Here is a 24,908-nt window from a genome sequence, read left to right on the forward strand (position 1 = left end):
ATAAAACAAATGAATTTAGCAATGTAAATAGGTAGGCAATAGCAGGCAATAACAGGCTTAATATGTTTATGATCCACACCAACAGAAAGACAGTTGCTATTTTAAGACTAACAAATAATAGTAAAGAAAGGATGGATGTTACCGAATGTCGCACGTCCACTGTAGATGGTGATCGTGATAACGGTGGCCGGAATCCAATAACAGCGACTGTGGCGATGGCTGCAGTGGTAGGGACAGCGGCGGCGGCTGCGATGGTAGGGAGCTGCAAGAATGGCAGCAACGACTGCGATGAAGCAGTGGCAGGCCCGCGCAGGGGTTGCAGCGACGACAGTAGTAGATGGTGAAGATGGTGGCATGGCAGAGCAAGGGTCGTGGAAATCGGCGGTAGCGTCGTCCGTGGAGGTCGGCGGCAGCGTCGACGAACAGAGGAAGATGGGATGATGGATGTGAGTGATGGCTGGGGCTAAAGAGGAGGAAGATGACGATGGGTTTGGATTGGGTTGGTTGGGATTAAGTTAAGGAAGTAGATAAGATAGGTATTTATCTTAATATTAGGGAACTAATTTTCAAAAATTATGGAAACTAATCCCTAAAATTATGGAAACTAATCCCTAAAATTTTAGAAACTAATCCCTAAAATTATGGAAACTAATCCCTAAAATTTTGGAAATTAATTCCAAAATTATAGAAACTAATTTCCTAAAATTAAGGAAAGGTAAATAAGAAAAGAAGAAAAAAGTATCTTCTAAAATTAATTTCGAAATCTAAAGTTAAAGATAAAGATGAAACAAACAAACTGAATTTCGAATTTTTTTTCTCTTTTTTTTTCAGAGAGCTCTTTCTTTTTTTTTTCTCTTCTCTTTTTTTTTTGTTAGAGAGCTCTTTCTTTTTTTTTTTAATCTAAAACGGGGAAAGAAAATCTATTGAATAAAGCTTACTTGTGATTATCTCCTTGTGATGGTAATGGTTTATTGTTTTTCTTCTGGAGAGTGATCTCCTCGCGTAACTCGGATCCGGATCCTAATGTTATCGGGCGACGGATCTCGTAGCGATCTGGTGTTCGTGGAGCAATTGATCTGACGAAGAAAAGATGAGGTGCTGCGTAGAATCCAGGCGATGGAGTGTCCATAAACTAGGAAACGATCTGCTCTGATACCAAAGCTGATGCAGAACAACGTCTTGATTGTAGAGTTGAGAAGAAAAAGTAGGGAGAAATAATCAAACCCGAGGAATCCACCAATCGGGGTGTCGGAATCCACCGACATTGGAATCCACTAACAAACACTCAATAGGCAAAAGCTCTCAAAATATTCATTAACCCATAAAAGATAATTACAAGCCTTTATATATGCCAAATAAAGTAAAAGTTAAAAGAAGAAAATAGCCCTAGAAGGTGACTAAAAGATAAGATGAAAAAAATAGCCCTATAAGGTGACTAGTCACAACCCTCGTTAAGCCAAAGGGCCACGGGTGCAGCCCTTTTGTACTTACGAGAATAAACGTGACAAAAAGTGGTGTCCCCACTACATTTTCTCTTAACTCCACTTATCGTCACCTGCTGGTAGCCGCCAACCCTCATCCACCACTGTCACATCCTCATCAACTCTTTTTCTCATCCCCATGATTAGTGCCCATTCTGAAACTAAAGACAAGTATTAGACAATCAAGAACATTAGGGTGTGAAACCATAGGTTGAGGGTGCAGGTCTGAAACCTAGCCCTAAGCATGATGATACTTATCTTGACTAAAGTGACTTGGAACTGTCGAGCCCAACAAGGCTAGACCTCATTAGGAAAACTTGGTGTGAAACCCTTGCTTGAGCGTGGAGGTGCAAAACCTATCTATGAACCTAATGATATTTGGCTTGAATGAAATGATTTTGAATGTCAGAAAACTATAGGACTAAAACAATATGAATGCTATAGAGGACACACTCGATAAAGTCGAGTTCTCTTCCACTCCAGAAAAATAATGTGGATATCAGTGACATATTACACGAACACATGTATCACTGTAGTTTTTCTTTAGAAAATTAGTTTTAAGACAATTATTTTTCTTATATATTTGTTATTTATGGTGTTTAGTGTTATATTTGTAATTGTTTAGAATGTTATTTTGTTTATTTTCATTTGTAAGGTCTATATATAAACTAGCTTTTTACTTAATCGGGATTAATGAAGAAATGAAATTTCTTGAGATTTATCTCCAACGTGAATTTTGGGTGTGAAATCCTAGTTAAGAATAGAGGTTTAAAATCTCATTCCTTTTTCTTTCACCATCATCGTTCCTAGAATCCTAACGATCCTATTGTTTCACATCACTTTTATCCATATTTTAAAACTCAACAACAAAATGGGCAAAACCTCATAGTTAAATACTATTGCATCATAGAACACCTAAATAAACTTATCCAAGAATGGACTTAAGGTTGAAACCAAATGAAGTCTTATAAGTTATTTCATTCATTTGGTGCAAGTGGTGACAACTACTATTGACCAGTGGGGCTTGCGTAGATTAGTTAGCCTTAACCTTTAAAGGACCATACAGTTTAGTTGCACACATATGCAGGTGGCCGTAATCCTGTAATCCAATATGCCTTTCTGAATAAGAGCAAATTATCAACAACCATCACTGCAGTAATTTCCTGCAGTCAACCATTTGCAGACTCTTATTGGATATCAAATTAAGTGTTGCAGGTAAGAGAAGTTTAAAACATCACTTGATAAGACGACCAATAAGGGGTTGTCAAGTCTCCCGACTGCAGCAATTTTAGTAGTAGACAATCATCTCGACTGATTTGCTTCCTTGGTGTGTAAAATGATAATGTGATTAATGGAGCTCCTTCCTAAATGAACTTAATTAAAATACTAATATGTTCGATCAGTAATAAAACTGATGAGCTGATAATATGTCGACGATCAGTAATAAAACTTATTTATTTGATCAACATAACTAATGGAGTTCCATTTTTCTGAGAACCAAAATGAATTCTCTTCTTTGATATTCATTCTAAGAGAACTTAAAAGAAAGTGATTTGCTACTAGTTATCGTAGATTCTAAATGCCAGATAAGCCCCCTCATCTTTCCTCATCTTCTAACCTAACCCAAATCATCGCCTCCACTAGATTTCCTTGGCACCTCCTTCAACACTGATGCACACTACCTAACCCATCGTCCCCAGCTGGAGATGTTCTCATCTGCTTCCCTAGTGTTTTCTCTATGGTCTCTCTGCTAGCTTGACAATGGTGCCAGAGCATGTGCTTTGTTGCTACATGGTAGGCAGGCTATCACTGTTGTGTCCTTTCTCCGCTCTAGTTGATTCTCTTTTGCCCAAAACCAACTGAAAATGGGTCCAGGTTTAGCCCAATACGGCAAAAATTGTGTAGGCAAACCAGATGCATTCCTAGTTCCAGAACTAATTTCAAAGCAGATTGATTTCAACCAAAACTTCAGAGCACCCTTTTTAAAAACACAAGCTCTAAAAATGACAGTGAATTATTTGCAGCCTTAATACAAAAATTATTGAGAATTCTGAAAAAACACATACTACTTTTTCTTTTCTTATTAACACCCTATCATATGGATATTTATCATTTGACACCTACAATTTTTCATTTATTATTTCAAAAACACATTAATATTAGTACACTTAACCGATAGTTATTGATATGAACCGGATCAAATCAGATCGGATCGCATCATGGATATTGAGCTCAATAGATCAAGCCTATTTATCTTTTAATTGATCATGCTTATGTAAGCCCTTGGAGTAAATCTAGTTAAATCATGTAAGTCATTAAGGTAAATCAAATTAAATCATATAAGCCAAGTTCTAGATTGAGTCGTATAAGTCTATCCGAGTATGACTCATTGTACCCAACATTTATATATAGAGATGCTGGGCTTCTTTGTTAAGCATACAAGTATTCAAGTATTGAAAATTAATTAAGTTTCGTTATTTTCTTATTATCGTATTTACCATTTTATTGTAACTATTAGATCGTTTTTATCTTCATAGGAATAGATTGTAACCGTAGAACCCTTCCAAACACCCAAACCCTAGCCACTATCCTCCACCACGAGCCACCCTATTATATGGCCGTTCATCACCACTCTTGACTGTCCGCCACTCTCCGACGACCGCCACAACATCAGATATTTACCAATCTGTCACGTTCTCACCTTCATCCACTATTTTATTTATATCTTTTCATCCCAACCTCCAATTTATGTAAAATTAAAACCATTAGAACTCTAACTTCTAAAGCTACCACCATACAAATTTTTATAATTTCTTACATTTAGGTCAGTCCAAATCTGGTCCGTAATAGTTATTATATAGATGAGTTAAGTTAACCTATCGCACTCATCTCTTTGATAGGATGGAGATAGATGACAACTTTGTCGAGAGGAATTTTATTTTTATTTATGAAAATAGTAGAATATTCTTTATTTCATCATAAACTGTTAGGTTAAATTTAACGAGGTGTTTTCAAGGCAATAAAAACAAAATGCATGGCTAAGAAAAATTACGAGGTTAAGGTAGTGTGATTTTATAAATTTTCCAGAATCATTATATAGGAAATCAAAAGCCGAAGTAACTCGAGTTAACAACAGATCAAGTAGAATGATAGCAAGAGTAACTATGAGGTCAGGAGACAAAAATAACTACCTTATCTGACATCGGTGATTGAGTAAACTTCTCATAATCAAATCTTTGGAACTCTTGTTCTGTAAAGCTTGAATGTTCTGCACAAACAGTGCAAAACAATGATCTTCCTCGAATCTTGACCTGTGAAGTTCCATAGTAGGTGAGACTCAACAAGAGCATTATTAGATGCTTTAAAATGTAGAATCATAAAAGCAAACAGTAGAACATTTAAATGACATTCTAATTTTCTAAATTTAAGGTTTAACTAACAAATCAAAATTTTAGACTTCCAGTTTCCTTGGGAAAACATATTTCAAATATTAAAAAGGGATCTTAATATTCTTTTATTGATGGCCTAAACTCTGATCTACCTCATAATGATAAAGCTATATCTGCAGTAAATAATTGTAGATAGAAACCTTGTAAACACCTACAGGCTAAAAAGTTTCACAGGTCTGAATGATTTGTATGGGTCAAATAGAAACCTTTTGCCTGATTGTGAGTGTTAACGCATCACCAAAATTGTGTCAGAAAGCATATCACCAAATGTAACATTTAGACCCTATTGGAGCAAGTCATTTAGTAATTTCAGATCTCAATGTAAATCCCACCAGTCTGGAAATATCTTCCAAAGGAATATATGCCAAAATAACAGTAAGCAATGATACATATCAACCAAAATATCTGAATGATGCAAGGTCATTCTCATTCTAATTAGCAAGTAGGAGATGTAGATGCTAACACTGTAGTGCAAAGTAGATGGCTTGTGACTAAGCTTGCATCGGGCACAATAAAGAAAATTAAAATGCCAAATGTGAAACATCCCTGGCCACAATCTTGATGTCTTATGCCACCATCTCTTTTTCTTTTTTGTTGGGATAGTTTGGTATTTTCGTCAGAGACCATACTATGGAAGACTAACATTCCTAAGTGAAGTTGTCAATAAATGCAAAGGAAAACCAAAAATATCATGAACTGAATTAGTGAGAAATTCCTAAGTGAAGTTGTCAATAAATGCAAAGGAAAACCAAAAATATCATGAAGCTACATAATGGTATGCCATCACTACCTAGTTCTAGATTGAACTAAACTTAACAAGGTGAGTACTCTACAGTGGTAAAGATATATGGCCTGCAGGAGACTATATGAGCATAAAAGTGGAAATTTAAATAAGATTCCTATTTCCCTTACTTTTGGCTTTCGTCGAATAAATCAACACAGGAGAATATGAGGTAGAGCAAGGTGTATCTGAACAAAAGAATGAAATTTACACAGCCAATCCTGATAAAGTAATACAAAATTACATAAAAATCATGCTCTAATTATGATCTAAACAAGGAAATATTGTTTATTTATATTTAAAAAGTGAACTCCATAACAAGTTCCCAACACTTAGATTAGCAGCTTTACTCCTACTGCAAGGCACTGCTGGATGCTTCTGACCAATGGGAATAGGAGGAAAAAAATTTAGTCAAAAAGAAAGACATGCTCAGATTCCAATTTATGCAGAAAATCCAGATCTCCAAAGCTAGTTATCATAGTTATATAAATCTAACTTGCTTCCTGTTTCCTTTTTCATTCTTGCAACTTTTTATTTCGTACTAGAGTGTTGCATCTATATCCCAACCTTGAAATTCTGGATAATTTAGTGTCTATGTTAGATGACCAAAGTTGACTAAGTAATATAATTTATCAATAAATTGATTTTGTGCTACTAGTGAGACTAGATTGCTGATCTTACCAATATTAGAATATTAGAATAACTTAAATAGAAGATCATCATGACTCATCACACTAGAGCTTGAAACAGAATTATGATGCAGAAACTGAGCTCTGATGATGATGATGCCATGACCTCATTGTTATACTATTACTTTCCTAGATTCCCCTGGTAATTTTACAACCTAATCTACATGCCATCATCAAAATTGGACCGAACATCTGGAGAGGCAAAAGCTTTGGCCACTCAAGGTATGCAAAGAAGGTATATGGTGTGACAGTAAGACTTGCACCATGCATCTTAAGAGATCATAGGTTCAAGCCTTGGAAATAGTCTCTTTAGAAATGAGAATAAGGCTGTGTCAGCCCTAAGGCTTCAATAGTTTGGTATTTGATTTTGATAATACAAATAATGTGCTTAGTACTTTATTTTGATGATAGCAAAACAAGTTTCTTATAATATCAATTCAAAAATAAAAAACATTTTCCCTTTAATGCAAACACTGAAATGTTTCTGGATATTTGTGGTATTTCATATATATCTTTTAATTTGTGTACAGTATTAGTGTGATTCTTTTTTATCTGGAAATCAGATTCATTTAATTATATCTCTTTCATAGTAAAGGTTTTGCCATCATCATATTTTATATATCAAACTTTTGCCACAATTTAGAGAATGTAAAGTTGTATTATAGGGAGACAAATTCTTGACACTTACCTGGCATTTTTATCAAAACTTTCTAATGGCACAGATCGACATGGATGGCCATAATGGAGTATTGAGATACTCTCCTAGTTCACTGCTGATAATTTATTAGCACAATACATATCGATCTGTGCTAGTCCTCACAGTTGTGAGAACTGAAAAAAAGAAATTTGAGAGAGAAGAGGGAGCACGTGCAACCCCCTCCCTCTCCTTCTCAGTCATGCGACGAATCAAAATTCGATTAGAGATTGGGATTAAAACCTAACCTATAAATTAAAAACCCTAATCCTATCTTATTAACCCTAATCCTATCTTATTAAAAACCCTAATCCTATCCTATCTTAAAAACCTTCAAATCTAGGTTATAGACCTGACCTGACCCTTTAATAATAAGTCATGGGCTGCAGGCCGACCTGCATCCCAATTCTTTGTTGACTTTGGGTTAGGCCTTGGCCCAGCTCAATTAGCAAAAGGTGAGAAGGTTGGGCTGCGAGCCAGCTGCAGCCCAGCCCAATCCAATGGGTTTTATTCAACCCATTGTAGCCATTATTTTAGTTTTAACAATTCAGAAACTTTATTAGGGATAAATTAAAATTTATGTTATTTATGTATTGTTTAAAGGTGATGATTTTTTCAATTGTCTTACCTAGACTCAGGTGAGTGGGTTCCCTCATATATTTATTTATATTATATTTCGTATCTTTATCGGACTATGTAATTTATTGTGTGCAAATTTATTTATTACATATTCTATGTGCAAATTTATTTATTACATTTTCTGTGTACATTTAATTATTATACTCAGTGCATTACCATACTTTATACAAATTACAAATTTTAGTGGGAAAAAAAACTAGTATTGGTATGACTTAGATAAACAGTCCCAGTATAGATTGCTTGCGGCTTTTCGTAGTGACTTAAGTCTAATTGGAAGTTCAGGGGAAAGTCATATTTCAGATCACTGCGGTGACTTTTTTTAGGTGACTCTGGCGGGGGTTAGGGAACAGTTCCATGATAGATCAAAAACTTTCTAAGGTGATTCTAACCTCTCTCAACAATTAGTGGAAAAGATAAGGTGTGTTGATCACATAGTGACACTTCTTGATAACCATAACCGGATCAGCTATGAGGAAAAAACCTAAGCGTCATCTCGAGCTGACTTCTAGTTACTGTGGATCCACAGGGTATAGATCCATTGAGACAAATGATATTATTATTTTTGAGAAAGATGTTAATATGTTGAAACTGAGCAAGGTTACAAGTTATGACTCTCTATTATTATTATTGTCATTATTTAAAAGCATGCTTATAAAAAATTGTCATTTATATTGTTGAACTTGAGTTTTATTTAACACTATAAAATTTTAGAATTATTTGGTTTTCAAGTGGATTCCACTCATTGAGCTATAGTTGTTGGCTCATGATTTCTTTTTTTATTTCTTCTATTATTTTATGTAATGGTCAGTGTGGCGATTGAGCGAGATGCACCGGAATCCAACCTCCACTTAGGACCTACCTATTTCTTCTTATATTTTAGATTATTTGTTAATTTAATTTAGTTTAGAGATACAGTAATAATGACATTGCTTTATTTTCATGGCAATTAGTTTAAATCAAATAAAACAAATTATCTTCTTTTATTTATTCTTACCATTGTACACTTACAAAGTATTAGTAAGGCTTCGTATATCTCAAGCGTATTGAGGTGCATGGCCGGTCATAATTCCGTTTTCGAGTCATAACAACAGGAATCTATGCTCTCATTATCACATTTAATCCATGGATCAAATCAGTTCTGTGAAACTTTAAAGTCAGTGTTCAGCTTCTTATTTTTTTATCCAATTCAAGGGAGTAGACAATGTTAAGAAGAGCACTTTTACTTTTCATGATGTATGCAGGATTTAAATATTAATACTCAGCAAGTCCATGTCTGTAAGATGAAATAAGCATAAATACGACAACCTGCCTAATTTTCCTTCATGTTCCAATAATATATGTAGTTATGTACAAAAAATGATGAATTTGATAAATCAAATGAGGGAAGAATATTGAAAGATTTCAACCATCAATTATAGATAGGAATATCAAGAATTGTATATGGTCGAGGAACATACAATCCGAATACGAGAAGACAGTGCGTCAAAGAGAAGCATTCTACCACAAAGGGAATCACCAACCCCACTAGCAACTTTTATAGCCTCCAAAGCTTGTAGACAACCAATCACTCCAGGAACTAAGCATAAAAAGAAAATTAGTTATGTCTAGGACTGAAGTAATGCAGACTCATAAACAATGTTTAGGCAAACCTTTTCTTATAGAAAATGATCCGCATTAGAGTTTAAAACTTTAAACCAAAATTTCTACAAAGTGGAAACCTAAATTCATGGATTTGCAGGTTTCCTAGATTAGCAATCAAGATAAAGAAAGTATTGTATAGATTTAAGTATTTAACAAGTTTTTATTTTTTTGTGCTAGAAGACCAACATGTTAGAGACATCCAAACAAGTGAATTTTGATCTATACATTTATTTGTAAGACATGAAATTATGAATTATGATAAATGTGCTGGATATTACTTTTACTAGGTGTATCCCTTTTAGCATAACAATATTGCTGCCATATATTATGAGTTTAATACTTCAAATGATGCAAATGTACAAGAAATCAGGTGATTTATGGTCAATACACCTTTTAATGTTGTAGATTACTTTAGAAATGTTGACTTGGATAATAAAAATTGATTTTCCACAACCCTTTGCCGCAATCTCTTAGATTCTACTTTGACACTATTTTGTATTTATAAATTCATGTATAAATGTTTTTTCACATGCATCTTTGCATACAAAAGTATAATAAATCATTTGAAAATAGTAAAGAGAAAATAATCAGAAGTGAAACAAAATTGTTATATAATGTGGGCACGAGCGCAATAGATCACCTATGCAGCTGCATAGGCATTGGCAATGGTTGGACCATCCCGCATATGCATTACGTCATCCTTGTATGCCACTGAACCACCAATGAGCTGAACTCATAGTTGCATATGCACCGCATATGTATGTCCCGTACGCATACGATGACTAAGTTGCAGTTTTGATAAATATCTATCTAGTTTATTGGCGTTTAGTATTCGACTAGTCAGATTAGCTAGAATTATTTATTTATTTTAGTTGACTATACATATGGTTATAATATTATTACGGACCGACTATAGATGATCTGCAACAAGGGAGTGTATGCTTGATTAGGGTGAATGATGGTAGATGGAGAGGGTGATGGTGGTGGTGATGGTGAGGAAGATGATGGGCAGCGATGGCGGTGATGAAAGGAAATTAATTTACTTCTACTCCTATGTTATCTTACTCTTACTCCTAAGATAAACTCAAAGCTAGAATATTTTCTCAATGCTTGGATACTTAACAAAAGAGCCTAACTCCTCTATATATAGAGGTCGGTTATAACGAGTCCCACTAGGACTAGCCCTAGAGGGTGACACGACTCGAATTAGGACTTGCCTTAAAGGCTTACATGACTTAATTAGACTTGCCTTAAAAGCTTACTTGACTTAATTAGACTTGTCTTAAAGGCTGTCGTGACTTATTTGAACTTGTCTTAATTAGACTTACCTTAAGGGCTATCATGACTTATTTCAACTTACCTTAATAGATCACATGACTAAATTAGACTTGCCTAAAAGTCTTACATCATAAAATAATTAAAAAATAAATAGACTCAATCAATCGAGCTCAATGTCCCCATGAATTGATCCGACCAGACCCGGATCAGATCAAATATAAACATGTTTGTAGAAAAAATACAATGAATATAATTCTCCATATATTATATAGTTATTCTCATCTATTTCTTCGTCTATTACTAATAAAATAATGAATGTATGATGCATTTAGATTATACAAGTAATACTTTTAAAACTATATTGGTAGACCAAATAGGTGCCCACTTATAAACCCTCATACCACATCCATTATGTGATGCCTAGTCACCGACAAATCATCAAGAATACTGAAAATGAAAAATTAATAGCTGATATAAAAAAAATATTAAAACTTACTTCTTGATAATGGATATTTTAAGGCAATAGATGTAAACAGAAAATCCTATACAAATATATAGATAATAATTGTAAGTTAGTAAAAGAGATAGCATAGATTGTGAATGCTTGTGATTAATACCAATGGTTTGGATCATTTTTTGTAATTTTTTGTAATTTTCAACATCTAGAAACCTATTTAAGAGTGAAAAAACACCTTGTTGTTGCAACCCAACTAGTTATAACATCAAATTGATGTGACCACACAAAGAATCGCAATTGAAGTTGCATTAAACAAGAAAGGAGATTCATTTTTGTTTGTCTAGATGTAGTGTGCACCGAGCAAGACAAGTGTGCATTGAGTTCAGGCTAGCCAATTGGTGCATGCAGGTTCCAAGAAGTGGTGCGCAGTGGGCATGGTTCGCAGGATCAACCGATCCCAATCCAGATTGGCCGATCCAGGCCCGATCCGAATCTCTCTCTCTCTCTCTCTCTCTCTCTCTCTCTCTCTCTCTCTCTCTCTCTCTCTCTCTCTCTCTCTTTCTATCATTACCATATAGTCATTGTTTTTCTTACAGAGATATCTAGCTCTAGCAAACTCCGGCGAACTCCGGTGTTGCAAATTTAATTTCGACAAACTCAATATATGTAATTTTTTAATTTTATTTTTTTATTTCTCTCTTAATTTTTTTCATTTCTTCCACCCTCTACCTCCATTTCTTCTCGTTTCTTCTTCTTCACTACACCATAGTTTTTCTTTCTTTTGTTTAGTTTTCCTCGAGTCGCTCTCTCTCTAATCTCTTCTTCTTTTTAGTTTTCATTGCACCATAGTTTTTCTTTTTTATTATTTTCTTATTTTTATACTTTTTTTCTAAATTTTTAGAAATTTTCTATATTTTTAAATAATATTTAGAATTTACGTAATTAAATAAAGTCCGACCCAATCTAAGATCCGATCTAGGTGACCGATACGGCCAATCTAGTCAATATGTATCATTTTCTGGGAAGACCGATTCCGGTCCCGATTTTTCAAACCTTAGCACTAGATTTCTTGGGTGTGCACCAACGCAAGGTGGTTAGCTCAGTGAGGCTAATTTGGTGGCCTATTGCAGATTGAACTTTTGGTGGGACTTCTAGGGATTGCAAGAGCTCGTGTGCTGGTGTTTGGACTCGAGGGAAGGTTGTGGAAAGGTGTAGCTAAGAGATAGGATGAAGCGATGCGCAGCAAGGGTGTCAGTTGCACACCGGCTAGGCTAATCCGATTAGTGGCCATGACTTGGTCTATAAATCTGCATCCCAAGGTTGCAGATAGTTGCCTGTGATAAGGACAACCTGAGAAGGGGTTGTAGAAGAGCTCAACTAAGAAAAGATGACGAACAGGGCTCGAAAACAGCCGATTCTCTCGATGGATGAAAGATTTGGGTGGTGTCTTTCGACGAGTACGTAGTTTCCTCTTTGATAATGTGTGGGCAACAATGGGGAATAAGGCAGTTTTCCCATGGGTGGACGCAACTCTAGGAAGGGCTGGAGCAACACTCGACTTAAGGGATATGATGCGCAAAGTGCGAGCACCACTATCGAACTCGACAGGTTATGGGCACGCTCGATCTGGATGTAGATGATGTCTACGATGGGAGCACGACTCTTGGAGGATGCTAAGACTTAGCCTAATAAAGCCCTAGTATATGAAGAGCTTGGAGAAGGGTGGGCAAGGCTAGACCAAACTACAAACCAAGGTCACGCAAGCTGATCGACTGGAGCCTTGGCGTGTCTTGGCCCGAAATGGGCAAGTCCAGATCTAAAAGTGAATCTTCTGTTGTAAGGACCCTAGTAAAGGTTGGATTAGGGCTTGACTCGGGCTTGATCTTAGGTGAGGCTTGAATGGAATCTGAATCGACTGTGGTCATGCTTGGGCTGAGCCTTGGTGCGTCTCAGCCGGAAGAAGGTGTCTTTAGCAACGAATAGGCTGACCTAGAAGTGGAAAGGCTTGGCAGAGGTTGGACTAGGGCTCAGCCCAGTTATGCTGATAGACCAAGATCGGATGCTACTATTAACCCTCGAGTGATATGAGCCAACCCATCACTCTCAGGTCTAGGCATTCAAATGCCTAGGTAGGGCATTCGAACGCCCCAGCCCAAGAGCAGAAAGGCCTCTTAGGCATTCGAAGGCCCTTGGCTCTGTCCGAACACGATGATGACTCCTTTTCGAGCTTATTTTCTTTAAATGTTTTTCTTGCATTAGGACTCTTTAATGACTCTAGGACATGGTTTAGCTTGAAAATAGATGTTGAGATAACCCCTTTTGCTTATGCATTAATTATTTTGAGAATATTGATCTCTATCTTCATCTCTCTCGCTCTCTTTCTTTCTCATTCAACTAACTTCAATTTTTGGCCAATCTAGCTTGATCTAGAGACATCATTGCTTCCTTCCTCCTCGACTAATCGCCCCCCTTGTCCCTAAGGAACAATCCAATTATTCCTTCCTCCCGTCTTTCATTTTATCAAGTTATCATCACCTATAAGTTATCTTCACAATCTGCCATAGTTACCACGTAACTTTTCCTTAGAGTTATCATCTATCAAACCACATCCTTTGCCTAAACCATCACCACTAGCAAGTTCCTCTCATTCTTCTCATCGATTTAGCCTACTCACACGCGTGCAAGCTAAGCTAGACTGACTAGAGCTATGGCGCATTCGACGTGATGAAGTGACTGACCCAGATGGGGAAGAACCTATGAAGGGTTAGACCAACTCCCAGCTCTTATCTCAAGCTGAGCAAGGCCTGGATGCGAAAGGAGAGCCTGGTTGGTAGGCGGGCGCATGTGCGGCTTGAGCTAGGTTGGCTGGACCACAGGTTCATCCATGGCTTGTGGAGGCACATTCGAGATGAGTATATGGCTGACCAAAATGTCAGAGACCCTAGGCTGGTTTTGGTCACGGCTCAACTCAAGTATGGAGGTTTAGGCTCGGAAGCAAGGGGTGAACCCGGCTAGTTGGTAGGTGCATGTAGGGTGTAATCGAGCTAAGCTCTTACCAAGCTTGAATTGAAATTATTTCAGGTCGAGCCAATTTATAAAAAAATTCAACCCCGAAGAAATTCAAGCCTAAATCGAGCCTGGTCAAGCTTGATTCGGGCTTGAATTAACCTTGAAATAAGACCTAATTCAATGAGAAAGATATAAAAGCTAATATAGTAATATAGTGAGCCTGTAATTCTTGATCTAAATGTTCATTTTGATCATATGTATTATTTGTTATATAATATTAAATATTATATTATTGTTTTTGAGCCTTACCGAGCTTAGTGATCGAGTCGACTCATGATCAAACTCGGCTCAAAAATAATTTTGAGCCTGTTTTGCATATCAAGTTTGAATCGGCTCACTTTTGAGCTGAGCTTGGTCTAACCTTAACAAGCCAAGCTCGAGCTAGCTCAATTATTTTGACAACCCTAAGTGCGTGCATCAACTGAGAGCTGAAATTGGCAACAGCCAGCAAGGCATTAGGTTGAGATGGTGCTCCCATGGGTGCAATGGCCATAACTTCATGCTTGTACGACTCTAGAGATGTCATAATGCTGAGTCACATGTGGTTGCAGCAACTTTGATCGGTGATTTCATCGTCCTCCCCACAATACAACCTTGGATCGGTGATTCACGAGTGTCTTCGCATTACAACTCTCCTTGACCATGATAAGGCTCCTCTGCTGGCCTCTAATATGGCTGCCATGGGTCATGCAATCAGCCCTTGAATCGTGTGCAAAGTTGCACAAGTCTGACCGCAAGTGCACTGTAACCGCCCAAGGTTGTGCCGGTTGCTCAGAGCTCCAGTGTAGGCAACAATGGTGCTTGTAGCAGTTGTCTAGGGATTGGAGAAGGCATATCATCATGCCTGGACAGTGATGGATGTGGTAAAATAGAGCTACGGATAGGCATGGTCGTTGTAGCTCTATCCGATGATCCAATGGTAGTTTTTTAGATCCGTCGTTGCCTCTTATCTCATGAAGGGTCATCCTTGTCTCAATAAGGGATGAGTATACCATCGACAAGATGGCTGGGTTGACATATGGTATTGAGGAACTCAGAGTCATCGTCTTCCTCCTCTCGGACATGGCTCTGGTAGTGGCTTGCCGAGGAATGTTGGCTTTGATTCCGAATTGTTACGATCCAACTAGCTCTGATACCAATTGATACAATTCAACTAGCTTTGATAATAAATTGATACTACCCCATTAAGGATCGCAATCAAAGTTGCCTTAGACAACAAAGGAGATTTCTTGTTGTTTGTTTGGATGTGGTGTGCATCGATTGGTGCTTGGGAGTTTCTAGAAGCGATGCACAAGGTTTCTTGGGTGCACACTGATGCAAAGTGGTGAGCTCGATGGGGTTGATCTGGTGGACAGTTGTAGATGGGACTTTTTGTGGGATTTCTACGAATGTGTGGTAGTGTTTGGACTTATGAAGCACAGATACTTCGTTTGTCCCTCCATACTGGTATCTGATACATATCTAATACCAATACAACCTGATACGTATCGAATACTGATACAGCACTAATACGGCTTAATACATATCACATAAGATTGGAGGAGTATCCAAATCAAAAAGAAAAAATTTAAATTTTCTGATATGGTGCCGATACAACTTCGATACCATAGGATACAACTTCAATACGGTAGGATACGGCTCTAATACATTTCTTGATCATCCAATTCTTTTTCTTTTTTCTTTTTGTGCTAAAAGATAGATAAAAAATATATACACTTTATATATATATGCGATTATCTAATTCTTCATGATACTTTAAGACTTTGTTTATTTGATAATGAATTAAACATATAACTTGAAAGCCATTTATAGATCCAAATTAATTGTAGATTAATAGTTGAATTAGGTTTCATTGTTTCACTAATATTTTGAGTTTCATATCAATTTCTTACAATATTATTCTAAAGTTTTAGATATGCAGATACTAAATCAATAACTTTCTTTTATCTTATCATTTCTAGGAAGTTTCTTACAATATTATTCTAAAGTTTTAGATATGCAGATACTAAATCTATAACTTTCTTTTATCTTATCATTTCTAGGATAATTATTTTTTACCATATATTATATTGGTTGACAACAAATTAAAAATATATTATTTATTTATTTATTGGTGTGTCAATGACGTATCCGTACTATATTTTTAAAAATTTATCATATCTCCGTATCCATATCTTCATATCTCCATATCTGTATTCGTATCCATGCTTCAAAGGTTTGGACTTAAAAGAAGGTCGTGGAAAGGAGTAGCTAAGTGATGAGACGATCTAAGGTTTAGATATGGTCAGTGTATTGAAAGACGGCCAAGGATTGCGGGCAGTCACCCTACCGCCTAGCGCCTAGGCGTAAGACGGACGCCAAGGCGGTTTAGCAATTTAATATATAAAAAATAAGAACAATTATATATGATATAATATATATATATATATATATATTAATATAGTATTTATAAAATTTTAATAGTGCAATTCACAACCATAAAAATAATAGATTATAAATTTATAATTCACAAATATGTATACATATTTTATTAACATCTTAATAATAAATTACCATGATCTGAAATTAAATGCATTGGTTGGTGGTTTGAAATGCATTAATAGTGGGTGGTTTTATGCCAGAGAGAGAAAAGAAGACGAAAAAGAAGAGGAGGAAGCGGAGGAGAAAGCGGAGGAGGAGGAAGCAGAGGAGGAGGAGAAGATTAGGCAATCGGTAATCCTTGGCCCGCTACGCGACCTGGTGGCCCGTTAAGTTCACCTAGGCGGTCCGGCCGCCATTCCTGTTGGTGGGGCGGCCAGTGTGCCGCCCCACCATGGCCACTTTTCAGTACAGTGGATATGGTAGATGGATTAGGCTAGGGTTAATGTGGATAATGGTGAAACATAGGTAATGATTCTGATATGGTTGCGCACATCTAGAAAGAGGACCATCGCGATTAAAAAAGAAAGCTAGTAAAAGGAGAGGTCAGCAAGGTTACAGAGAGGATTTGGAAGAAAAGATTCATTCAATTCAAAGCATGCCTAAGAGACAAGGCATAAGGCTCTATTTATAGGAATTAAAACAACAAGTTCTGAAACCGAATAAAAAATAAACAATTAAACTTATCTAAACTAGTCAACATATCTCCCTTGGATTGTAATATCGTTCCACCCCACATAGAGTCTGAATCTAAAGAAAGTCTAATATGAAAAACGTAGATCATGATGTCACCGATCTAATCCTTTTGGTTTCATAATTTTCGGGCATCGTATGAATATTTTCTAATTATTCTTTCGGAATTGCGCACACTGTAAATTCCTAAAATTTAGGGACTCAAAATAATTCAAACTTGAATAGTATCACTAGTAATGTCTAGCAAAATCTTGTATGTCAATTATATTATGGAGAATCAAATATCAGGAAGGTATACTTGCATCCCATGATGACCATTTACCAGCTTGCTAGTAACAAATCTGTGTCTGATCTTTTCTTCATATTGAAGGTAGTTCTTGGTTATGTAGTTGACTAGGTATTTGTTGAGATATTATTGTATTTTGACTGTTTGACTATCTCCGAGATAGAGACAAATTCTCAAATCAATGTGTCAGCTTTCTCCTTCATATGGATTATCTTCAATGTTGAGAAAAGTTAAAGCCATGACTTCTGGATTGCACAAGAGGAAGAGTAACTAGAATCACAACCATTTCTACAGGCCAATCAGCTCCATCATGGCACATTCTTCATTATCCTGATTTTGCTATGGCCAAAGGGATACTCAATGGATTGTATCTAGTGGAAAGCCACTTTAAAATATCTGCAATTTCTTAAGGAATCTTTTAAACTAAATTGTTCTTTAAAAGTTAAAACATCAGATATTCTTAGACAATGCCGAAGAGATGAGAAATCATTATGATTGATAATGATGATGATGGCACTGACGGCAACACCAATGAATGTGCTAGCAAGTTAATAAGCTAATGTTATTTGAACTATTTTATTGAATCTTGTGAACTTAAGAAGACTTTTTCTTATCTCAAAAATCACATATTATCAGCAGAATTGCTCAAAAAGGTAACTTGCATGATGATCATGAAAAAAAATCTTCATAAAAGCATAGGGAACTTCTCAAACTAGTGATCTTTTTTCCTTGATTTGTTGATTCGAAAGCGACTAAATCAGAGACATCAAAATTGTTGGGCTGTTGTTGTTTAATTTTTTTAATCTACATAGCAAGGTTTATGGTGCCAGAGGTATGGGGAGTCGATCTTGGCTCAGGCACGGCACCAATGATTTGTGCCGTGCCGAGCTAGTATGTCATTGGTGTAAGAACTGAAAAAAAAAATATTATTAAGGAAGATGAGGGCACACGTGCGTTGCAAGTGCAACCCCCCTCCTCCTCAATCACGCATCTGGAGTGGCTACATGATTTCCGGCCACTCCGAATCAAAATCTGATTAAGGATTAGGATTAGAACCTAACCTATAAATTAAAAATCCTAATCCTATCTTATTAACCCACCTTATCCCCCATCTCCCCCTTCTTTCTCTATGCTCTCCTTCTTTCCTTACCGTCGGAATCGTCGCCGTAGAATCAAACTACTAGAGTGTCACCGGAGCAATCGGAGACCACCACGTGACTCCTTGATAAGTCCTCTCCCCCTCAAAATTAAGTTTAATAGATTAAAATAGAAATGCCTAAATTAGAGGATCGTGACTTCGTCAGCTAATTGGGTCTATCGACGGCCTCGGGTCGCTGCCGCTTCTGCACTGGAGCTCCACGACAATGGCCTCGTCCCATGGTTGCCTTCTGGGAGAGCTCCCGTGGCTCGGATCGCCACTGGCCAAGGAATTAGGCCATTGGTTGCCTCTAGCTTCTCCTCTTCCTCATAGAGTCGACGTGGTCGCGAGGAGGGCTTCGGCGAGGTCGGCAAGCTGCCGGCAATTTTCTCTCTCTCCCTCCTCTTTCTCCCTTTTTCTTCTTTCTCCCTCACTGATCTCATTAGGGAAGAAAAAGTTGGGCTCGAGTTCAACCCGAGCCAATCCTTTTCTTCTCTTAGATTTGGGTTTCGGTTGCGGACCTGACCCGACCCTTTACTAATAAGTCATGGGCTGCAGGCCGACCTGCAGCCCAGTTCCTTGTTGACTTTGGGTTGGGCCTTAGCCCAGCCCAATTAGTAAGAGGTGAGGTGGGCTGCGGGCCAGCTGCAGCCTAGCCCAATCCAATGGGTTTTATTCAACCCATTGTAGCCATTTATTTTTGTTTTAAATATTTAGAAACTTTATTAGGGTTAAATTAAAATTTATGTTATTTCTTTATTATTTAAAGATGGTGATTTTTAGCATGTGGACTAGAGACTAGAGATTTCAATTGTCTTACCTAGACTCAGGTGAATGGGTTCGCTCACATATTTACTTATATTATATTTCATATCTTTGATCAGACCATGTATTTCTCTGTGTATATTGTTAGTACATTTTTTTGTATGCAAATTATGATTACATTTTCTGTGTGCAAATTCATTATTATATTTTTTGTATGCAAATTCCAAAATTTTAGTGGGGAATAATATAACTAGTATTGGTATGACTTAGATTACAGTCCCGATATACACCGCTTGCGACTTTCCGTGATAACTCAAGTCTAACTAGAAGTCTACGGAAAGTCTTATTTCAAATCACTGCGATAAATTTCTTAGGTGATTCTGGCGGGGTTAGGGAACAGTCTCAGGATAAATCAAAAAACTTTATGAGATGACTCTAACCTCTCTCAACGATTAATGAAAAAAATAAGGTGTGCTGATCACATAGTGACACCTCGTGATGACCCTAACCGGATCAACTATGAGTAAAAGACCCTAGCGTCATCTTGAGCTGACTTCTAGTTGATGTGGATCCACAGGGTATAGACCCATTGAGACAAATGACATTATTATTTTTGAGAAGATTTTAATCTATTAAAACTGAGCAAGGTTACAAGTTATGATTCTTTATTGTTATTATTATCGTTATTTTAAGAGCATGCTTATTAGAAATTGTCATTTTATATTGCTGAACTTGGATTTTATTTAACACTATAAAATTTTTGAATTATTTGGTTTTCGAGTGGATTCCATTCACTGAGTTATAGTTGTTGGCTTATAGATTTTTTTTTCTCTTCTAATATTTTAGGTAATAGTCAGCGTGGCGACTGAGCGAGATGCACCGGAACCCTACCTCCACTTAGGATTTACCCGTTTATTTTTCCATTCTTTTGGTCTTATATTTTAGATTATTTGTTAGTTTAATTTCATTTAGAAACACAATAATAATAGCATTGTTTTATTTTTATTGCAATTAGTTTAAATCAAATAAAGCAAATTCTCTTCTTTTATTTATTCTTGCTATTGTACACTTAGGAGGTATTAGTAAGGCTTCATGTATTTCAAGCATATTGAGGAACATGGCCGGTCATTATTTCGATTTCGAGTCATATCAACAAGCGTATTGACAATTGGCACACTAAATAGTCTTGTCATATCAACAAAGCAATTTTTAAACCTTTTTTAGGTTGGTTTTAAATATGTTAAATATCTAATGACATGCATCGACATGGATGACCATTAGAGAGAGTATTGAGATACTCCCTCCGCAGTATGCTCGGCAATCCATGCTATATAGCGAGTTTTTGAAAGATGTAGGTCTGCACATGAAACAATATACCTAGACACATGATTCCCAATCTTATTTACCTCACTAGTGCAGTTTTGGTTCATATGGATGCCATGTAAAATGTGTACTTGTATTAAGGAGAACTATTAATAAAATGTTACAATCCAACCACGTGGGTTAAATCGAGTCGAGTCTATTATCTTTTAATTATTTCATGATGTAAGTCTTTTAGGCAAGTCTAGTAATATGAGTCATTAAGACAAATCAAAATAAGTCATGACAGCCCATAAGGCAAATCTAAATAAGTCACGACAACTCTTCAGACAAGTCTAGTTAAGTTAAGTAAACTTTAAAGGCAAGTCCAATTAAGTCATGTAAGCCTTTAAGATAAGTCCTAATTCGAGTCATGTCACCCTTTAGGGCTAGTCTTAGCGAGACTCATTGTAACCGACCTCTATATATAAAGGGTTTGGGCTCCTTTGTTAAGAATCCAAGTATCCAAGCATTGAGAATTAATTGAGTTTAGTTATTTTCTTATTACCGTATTTACCGTTTTATAGTAGCCGTTAGATCGTATTTACCTTTTTAGGAGTAGATCATAACCGTAGAATCTCCAAAGCTTCCAAACCCTAGCCACCACCTTTCTCCAGTAGCCACCCTACCGTACGGCCGTCCACCACCACCCTTGGCCGTCCGCCACTCTCCGACGACTGCCGCAGTGTTGGATATTTACCGTTCTGCCCTATTCTGACCTATCTCTACTGTTTTATTTTTAACTTTTCATCCTTACCTCCGATTTAGGTGAAACTAGAGTCATTAGAACTCTAACTCATGAGGCTACCACCATCTAAATTTTCATAATTTTTTTACATCCGGATCAATCTAGATTTGATTCGTAACACAAAAAGAAATCGCTTTATATTGCATCCCTATTAATGTTTGTGGTTATGCATACCAATAGTCCCTTACTCAGTTGGCGATTTTTATTGATCAAGACTATTATTTCAAAAAGTGATTCTCTTTGATATATCTACATGGCATCCATGTAAACTAAAAGTCACCTACTTCAAAAATAAGTTTAAAGTTTATAACTCATTTATTTGGGTATAATATTTGGTGAGCAAACCTATATTGGTCAAAAATACTTCTATATAGCAACTTACTCCTCTTTTTATTTCAACAACTTAATTGTATCTGGATTCTAATATCAGGACTCTATCTAAAGTGAGAAAAACTCGATCTTAATCATTATAAGATTGTTTTTCTCTCCTATGGAGATAGGTTTAAACTCTTCACCTTGCACGTGTTTTACACTAATTTCTAAAATTAGCTTGTCTGAATAAAGTTGAGAAGACATGAAAAAAGAAAATCAACCTCGAATCAAGTAAAACAAAAGATCAATATCAAACAAGCTTTTGCTTCCTCCCAAGCTCAAGCAAAATATAAGGTATAAAGAGAAAATTATCTTACTTCCATGATTAAATGTAAATATGAAAAATCTGATTATACTTCTGGAACTACCCAATTTCTGGTAGCTAGCGCTCCTTAATTACCAGAAGTGCAGAACTATTTCATCTTGATGAGATTGATAAAGTACCTATAAGAACAAACCATTTGTCCTGAGAGGAAACAAGACTTAGTTGAGCTAGTCCACTTAATCATACGAACATTTTGAATATCACTGTTGTGTCCTATTGAGGAGAAAGTTAGTGAGCCAAATATAAATAGTATTATTGCACAACTAGCTGCAATTAGAAAGATAAGGTCCTCTAGTGATCTTTATAGTTATTTCATAAGCAAGATAATTTAGAAATATTACTTAGACTTGTCACATGGGCCATTAATGTGGTTCTAAATAAACTGCTTGTGAAGATCAAATTAAGCAGTAGCCATCATCATCTATCAGCATCTAAGTCTTTTCCCGACAATATACTACCAGTCATATACCGTAGTCCAAAGATGAGGAGACTCCTCCAAAAATGTTTACAGATTTTAGGACCGATTGTCAACTTAGGATCAACCGGCTAGTATAAGTTGCCAATTGCTAAATTCTTAAGTAACAGCCAGACAATAGAGAAGCCAAACCACAAATCTGCAAGGCTAGTTGGTGGGTAAAGAAATCTACCATCTTACTTGCAGTTTCGCTCAACCAAGCCTAGAGCAACCATTTTTGAAACTCCTCTAAACATGGAAGTATGACACTATTTGATTAAGAAATTTGTCAGCATTTCTAAGGTAGAAGAAAGCCAAAGAGCTAAGGAAGCTTAATTATAAATACTTAGAGCACGATAGAGCACCTAGACTCTAACAACCATCTTCTCAACTTCAAGGTGGAGTTAATCCAATTTAGGGTGTCTTTGTCTGTTAGGTTTTTATTTGTTGGCAATTGTGTACAAAATATTCTAAGTGTATTTTTTCATGTATATGAACTTTACACAAATCTAGAATATCTCTGGTTTGAAGAATTGCAAGATTATTGAAGAAAAGCCGTCGAGTTCACACCGCGTTCACAAACGCGTTCGAACGCGGGTACTGCGTTCACACAGACAGAGAGCCGCGTTCACAAACGCGTTCGAACGCGGGTACTGCGTTCACACAGACAGAGAGCTGCGTTCACAAACGCGTTCGAACGCGGGTACTGCGTTCGAACGCGGGTACTGCGTTCACATAGACAGAGAGCCGCGTTCACAAACGCGTTCGAACGCGGGTATTGCGTTCACATAGACCGAGAGCTGCGTTCACAAACGCGTTCGAACGCAACCTGAAAAATTCAAGCTGTCGCGTTCGAACGAACTCGAGCCCGTTCGAACGCACCAACAAAGTTTAAGAATATTGGACTTTCGTGAGTACGGATAAGACTCAGATTTGGCTCTATCTTGAAGATCATGAGTACGGATAAGACTCAGATTTGGCTCTATCTTGTACTTTCGTGAGTACGAATAAGATTAGGATTTAGTTCTATCTTGTACTTTCATGAGTGCGGATAAGATTTGGATTTGGCTCTATCTTGTAATTTCGTGAGTACGGATAAGATTTGGATTTGGCTCTATCTTGTACTTTCGTGAGTACGGATAAGATTTGGATTTGGCTCTATCTTATACTTTCATGAGTACGAATAAGACTTGGATTTGGCTCTATCTTGGAGATCATATATAAGGATTGTGATGCCCTATCTCTAGGGTGGTTGAAGAAGCATTATTGAAGGAGACTTCTTGAGGCTACATCAGTTCTTCAACGAACAAGGTTCCATTCATCTACAAGAATTTAATCTTTCGTCTTAAGGGCTATCTAGACGAAAGATCAATCTCGAGGGCTACTGAGATTGGACTTCAATCACAAGAAGCAGTGAATCGTGGGTTCTAGCGACCAAGACTGAGAGGAACAAAGTCGTTTGGATCGACGGGTTGTTTTGTGAGTCAGTCTTGTAACTGCTACTATTCTAGTGATTGATTTTGATCCGAGTTTGGATCCGTAGTTTTTTCCCGTTTGGGTTTTTCCACGTTAAAATCTTGGCGTTCATCTCTGCTTTCGTTTTTAATATTTCTTCCAATTTTTACTTAAGCAAACGAGCGAGATTATTGCCTAGTGTTTAGATACATACGTGTGTCTAGGGATTTTTTCATTGTCATCTAAACAATTAGTGGAAAACTGGATGGCCCATTTACTTTGTTGATTTCGTGCAAAAGGTGAACACTAGAGGTTCTGCTGTACTTTAAATGTTTGGAGATAAAAATAATTAGTTCTCAAAAAAGGATTCATTCATCTCCTGCACATAGAAGTCAAAATCCCTTGAAGAAGTAATTATATAATAGCTTACAATAAATTACTTACCTACCCCAAGAACACCAGCATCAGAACATCTCTGACAAGCTGTTGTTGGAGGTGGGGTTGCAAAAAGGCATCGATAACATGGACTTCCGTTGTGATGATAGACAGTCAACTGCAAAAAGATTAAGAAGAAACTTACCAGAGTAACTAAGTTAAAGTCTTTCATGACCTTTATTTAACAGGAAATGCACCTGTCCTTCAAAGCCTAATGCTGCACCAGATATAAGAGGCTGCAAGAATAAAAATTATTCTGGTCAATCAGCTAACTGTTTTAAT

General features: G+C 36.8%; 1 protein-coding gene across 1 annotated transcript in view; it reads right to left on the bottom strand.

Annotated features, from left to right (window-relative positions):
* LOC140797645 (adenylyltransferase and sulfurtransferase MOCS3-2) overlaps positions 1 to 24,908 on the bottom strand; it is a 46,954-nt gene that overhangs the window by 10,125 nt on the left and 11,921 nt on the right. The window contains exons 7-10 of the mRNA XM_073151253.1: positions 24,824 to 24,862; positions 24,636 to 24,744; positions 9,191 to 9,309; positions 4,673 to 4,792 (exon numbers count right to left, since the gene is read on the bottom strand). Coding sequence (XP_073007354.1) covers positions 4,673 to 4,792; positions 9,191 to 9,309; positions 24,636 to 24,744; positions 24,824 to 24,862 — 387 coding nt within the window. The remainder of the gene's footprint in view (positions 1 to 4,672; positions 4,793 to 9,190; positions 9,310 to 24,635; positions 24,745 to 24,823; positions 24,863 to 24,908) is intronic.

This window comes from Typha latifolia, chromosome 11 (genome assembly GCF_019914945.1).
Source record: "Typha latifolia isolate L0001 chromosome 11, TyphaL0001v2, whole genome shotgun sequence".
NCBI classification, from domain to species: Eukaryota; Viridiplantae; Streptophyta; class Magnoliopsida; order Poales; family Typhaceae; genus Typha; species Typha latifolia.